This window comes from Parus major, chromosome 14, assembly GCF_001522545.3.
Source record: "Parus major isolate Abel chromosome 14, Parus_major1.1, whole genome shotgun sequence".
Taxonomy (NCBI): domain Eukaryota; kingdom Metazoa; phylum Chordata; class Aves; order Passeriformes; family Paridae; genus Parus; species Parus major.
In genome coordinates, this window is record NC_031783.1 from 14,712,689 (window position 1) to 14,718,064 (window position 5,376).

The following is a 5,376-nucleotide window of genomic DNA, read 5'->3' on the forward strand; positions in this document are numbered from 1 at the left end:
ACACACACACACACACACAAACACACACACACACACAAACAGGGCTCATTTGTACACACAGCCCCACTTGTGTAGGAGCTGGGCTGACCCCATGGGTGATGAGGCCCTGCTGATGTTTGAATAATGAATTTATTCAGGATATCAGTGCTCTGTCTCATACAGGTAACTTGTAAAGCTTTCCAGGGATCACAGCATGGTGAAATAGATTATTGAATTATCAAGGAAAACTCCAGGGATCCCCTGAGTGCAGCTCCATGGAGCACACACCCCTCACCTGCAGACTCTGCACTGGTGCCACCCGTTTTGGGTGACTGCAATGACTTTCTCCTAAAATGTCACCCCTCCAGCAGCTCAGCAGGACAACTGAGCCCTTCTCCTGGAGCTGGAATGGCTCCCCAGGGCTGGAGGTGCTTCCTGACAGCGTCTGTACCAACCCTGACTGTAAATTTGTTACTTCAATTTCCAATTAATGCTATATTAACAACATACAACTCACATTTTGTCCCAGATGAGGCTGTTGCTGCTCAGGCCAGAAATTACTTGTTGAGGACAAGATATGTCCTCAACATTTCTGTTTTAAGAGAGAACAAATATGAAGGCACCAGCTCCATTCCAGTATTTATTGAGTGGGTTCATATTGGTTCCATCTTCAGAGCACCAAACATTTCCATGGCAGAGTTTTTCCAATTTCTAATTGATAAGCCAAACCAATGCTGCTCTTTCACCTTGTTCTCAAACATACATCATTTTTGGGGGGTGTGTTTTTATTCTATCCATTTTACACTGAGAAATCTATTTATCATTTAAATCTTGATTTCAGCCATCTCTGCCAAATTACACCGTTGAAGAAAATGAAAGAAAAAGTTTAAAGGGACTGTACTTTTTCGGTCTGGAAAGCTTCTGACATCTGTTTTCCCAATAACCACCCCGATTACATTCTGAAAAATAAAAAGATTATAGAGTACATGTATTAAACCCAGATGTAGATGATGAATTAGATTTCATGGAATTATACTCTGCTGATGATAATAAACATATTTCTGACCGGTAATCATTTTAATCTATTTATTCCACAGAACCCTATGAGCTAAAGAGTAAAACATAAACACACAAGTTTACTTTATTGTGACTAATAAAAATATTAAAATAAATACATCTGTTTCTATTTGGGGAGAAAATGGGAGGACAAAAGTTCACCCCAAACCTTCACAATTTTGGCTGTTCTACAGCAATCTCTCCTCAGGTAGGCAGCAATGTTGTTGTTTCATGCTCTCTGCACAGGTCCCAGATCTTCTCAAATGCTCCATGGAAAGTCTGGACAGGATTTATTTTACAGTGAAGTGTCCAAGGTTTTCCTGGCTGTCAGCACCACGAGCCACACGTGTGCACCCACAGGAGCTTATCCTGGCCTCAGCCAAGCAACCTAAATTTCTACAGGTGCCTCTCCCTTGTTATCTTTCAACAGGGGAGCTGAGGAAAGGAGCTTTTCTGTTGATTCAGTCCAAAATCAGTTTTATCCTGCTTTGCTAAACCTGTGTTTATTATGTAAAAACATCCTGTTCTGAATTGCCAAGCACAGCTACTGGGAACAAACACACACAGGTAGATAGAGATGTATTATCTAACTTTCTATAATATAATATTTTATGGGTGGTGGTTGTTGTTTTTTAGGTGGTCCTTGGTGCCAGAGAAGAGTTTTGCAGTGCTCATTTGGGATTTAAGAGGTCAGCAAAGAAAATCAGAGTGGGACAAGGGCTGGAAGTGCAATACTGCCAGGATCCTTCAAAACATGAAGCATTCTGCATCAGTTCCACTTCACAGAATCCTGGAATGGTTTGGGTTGGAGGGACCTTACAGCCCCTCCAGTGCCAGCCCTGCCCTGGGCAGGGACACCTCCCACCATCCCAGGCAGCTCCAAGCCCTGTCCAGCCTGGCTTGGACCCTCCCAGGGATGTGGCAACCTCGGCTCCTTCACACGAGCCCTTCTCGCAGTCCTGACCGTCCCATTCCAGCAGAATTCCGGAGCCAGGTGGGAAGGGCAGGGTTTCAACTCAAAAACCCACCCAGGATTCATTCTGTACACAAAGCAGCTTGACCTGCCTGACTTCACTGTCACGATATGGACACGGGCTCAAAAATCAGCTCTCGGATTTCCTTGGAATCACTAGAGGGAGCACGGGAACTGCCTTATCCTGCGGGGATGGAAACTCAGGAAGAGTCCACTTGTGTCCAGCAGTTTAATATTCCCCTTCCAGACTGACTGAATGCTTTCTGTCCACTGCATGCAGTGAGTCCGAATAAGATTTTGTTTTTCTACTTTGGGTTTTGCTTTTTCATTTTTTTTTTAAAAATCTATTAAATCAGAGTGCAATATTCCCTGTATCTCACCACCAAATGTCAAAAGAACTGACATTTAGAATGAGTGCCTGCAGAAATTAGGCTGATTGTGCCTAATTTCTGGTGCAAATATCCAATTTCCCAGAGAAATCTGCCCCAGCTCTGCTGTAAATGTGTTCACCTCTGGGTGCCCATCACCGAGCCTGCACTGATCATTCTATCATAAATTATTATTTTATAAAAATACTTTCCTTGCTGTGTCTTGCTAACTGTGATACTCAAGATTGCTTTTATTTGTAAAATAAGAGCTTTTCACTGGGTTAGTGGATCATTATTTGAGAGGAACTGTGAATGACAGGTTAGATTAGCATTGCTGAAGATCAGTTTGGATCAATATGGCTCTAAGGGAATAGAAAACTCTTAGATCATCCATTTTCTGTGATGCCTCTTTCATTGGTTTGAAGTAAATGAGAAAAAAAAAATCGTGCCATCCCAAATAAAAAGTGAGAATGGGAAAATTCCATGTTTTCACTGTTTCCAGGAACATCAGGACTTTTCTGGGGCAGGGGAGGGGGGATTCTGCCTCTCTGCTCAGATGAGACCCCACCTGCAGAGCTGCCTCCAGCCCTGGGCTCCCAGCACAGGAAGGACCTGGAGCTGTTGGGGTGAGTCCAGAAAAGGCTCCAGGATGGTTGGGAAGGCTGAAAGAATGGGGATTGCTCATCCTGGAAAAAAAGCAGCTTTGGGGTGACCTGTGGCCTTCCAGTGGCTGAAGGAGCTGACAAGAAACATGGAGAGAGACTCTTTACAAGGGATGGAGTGACTGGACAAGGGGCAATGGCTTCAGACTACAAAAGAGTGGGTTTAGGATACTGGGGAGAAATCCTTCCCTGGCAGGGTGGGCAGGCCCTGGCACAGGTGCCCAGAGCAGCTGTGGCTGCCCCTGGATCCCTGGCAGTGTCCCAGGCCAGGCTGGACAGAGCTTGGATCACCCTGGGACAGTGGAAGGGGTCCCTGCCATGGCAGAGGTGGCGCTGGATGGGTTTTAAGCTCCCTTCCAACCCAGTCTGTGATTCTATACAAATCCATTTTTTATCCTAAAGAGACAGAACCAACCCTGCCATGGAACTATGAGATTTTTTTTCCCCCTTTCCATAGCATGCCGTGAGAGACTGCTGAGGTCACAGATGATTGTGGCTGCATAATGCTGACTCTGTAATGTCTTTAATAATGTCTTCATTAATTCAGCATCCATTTAAAGTGCCACAAAGGAGCCTCTGATACATTGAATTGTCCGGTCAATATCTGTGCCTGTGGTACCCACAGGCTGTGGACAACAACAGCATCAATTTTCATTTTGCTGCTTTGCACACAAAGAAGGGAAGGTCCTTTCTACCCAACAATTGCACTAATGCTATCAGTACCTAAATACACATCAATTACATAATTTTGCAGTAATATAAGACAGTCAGATACAATTTCATCTGGGGACAAAAGGACCATGGCTGTGAGACTTACAGGACGAGCGAGGTTTGGATGCAGGTCTGAAAGTGCAACAAAGTCCCGTGCTGAACGAGAATGAGCCATTCTTTATCTGAAACTTGAGGAAACTGACTTAGATTTTGTAAAAATCCAAACAAATCACTTAAGACCATTCACAGTGAGAATAACAAGTTATTTTTTAACATAAATGTTTTGACCTAATAGCATCTGTTTTCAATAAGAGGCATTTCAAGCCATCTGAAGTAGACAATTCTTTATTGTTTGGATTTGGCGATGGAAGTTATGAATTTTACTGTGACAGCTTTACCTAAGCTTCTCAAATAAAGGCCTGTAATTTTTATTTATTATTCATCATTAAATGACTCCATTAGCACCAGGCTCTGAAAAATATTTACCTTCCTTCTCTCTGGGAAGCCCAAGTGAACTTAATGAGGCAGCTCATATATAAAAGGCAATTTATATGTGAGGAAAGAGAAGTGTTGTGTGTAAGCACCTTTAATTGAGGTTTTGGACTAAATATTAAACTACTTTAAAATGTGCTTTATTCCTTCCTCAAAATAGAAAAGTTCTGAATTTATTAAAATAAAATTTATGAAAACCAGTTCTTTTCAGGCTGCCAACATGGTATTTACTGCCCAGCCCTGAGAGTACCTAGGTTCAACCTAGAGATACCAAAGTGGAGCCATGGGTGCTTTGTTAGACCCTCTGAATGCCTCTTATTATTTCATGAGTTCCTTAGAGACATTTAAATACTTAACAAATAGTTGTCAGATTCTATTTTTTGTTGTAAAAGGAACCATCTCATTGTCCAAATCTTAATAACCATTAATAGGAGAGAGCTGCTGACATTTTTCAGAGGACGCCTGTTCAAGCTTTAGAATGAAATCCTGAATGCCTTTCTCAGTCTTTGTACCTGGAACCTTGTGTGAGAATTGTTAACCACTTCATCAGGCATTAGGACAAAGGTCTGTTGAACTAGAGGACAAATAAACCTACATTTTAAAGAAAAATAAGCAGTTATCTGAGAAGCAAGTGATTTTCCTAAAAGAGCACTTCCAACTACACTCTCACAGAGAAACAGCCCAAATTTGCCTTACAGAAACCACTGAACAATGGGGCCCTCAAACCTGTTCCCATCCCATTAGATGGAAGAATTTATGTTTCCTTCTGCAGGAAAGTCACCTCAGCATCCCTCCAAGGCAGGGTAATATTCTCACCTCAGAAGAAGTTAAATATTGTTACCTGCTGTACCTCACAGCAGCTTGGTCGTGTCAAAGGAACCAGCACTGGAACACCTGTATCAGAGGAAGATTAAAATGGTAATTTAGGATTTTAAATGCTCTGGGTTCTGAGAGCTGGAGCAGAGCTGCCCCACTCAGGGACCCCTCAACCTCCTCGGGTGCTGCTCAACCACCCCCCAGCCCATCATGGACCCCTCAGCCCTCCTCATGCACCCTCCATTCCCCTCAGGTGCTCCTCACATAACCTTCAACCTCCTTCTGGGCCCCTCACAAACCCTTCAATCTCCTCCTGGAC

At 43.2% G+C, this 5,376-nt stretch overlaps 1 protein-coding gene across 6 annotated transcripts in view; it reads right to left on the reverse strand.

Annotated features, from left to right (window-relative positions):
• Positions 1–5,376, reverse strand: part of MEIOB (meiosis specific with OB-fold) — a 19,016-nt gene that overhangs the window by 8,763 nt on the left and 4,877 nt on the right. The window contains exons 1-4 of one of the 6 annotated variants that reach the window (XM_033517956.1): positions 5,357–5,376; positions 5,083–5,135; positions 3,856–3,937; positions 881–938 (exon numbers count right to left, since the gene is read on the reverse strand). In XM_033517956.1, coding sequence (XP_033373847.1) covers positions 881–938; positions 3,856–3,924 — 127 coding nt within the window. In that variant the 5' untranslated portion in view covers positions 3,925–3,937; positions 5,083–5,135; positions 5,357–5,376. Of the gene's footprint in view, positions 1–880; positions 939–3,855; positions 3,948–5,057; positions 5,136–5,356 lie in introns of all 6 variants that reach the window. The other 5 variants (XM_033517954.1, XM_033517955.1, XM_033517958.1 and 2 more) reach the window with 5 other exon arrangements.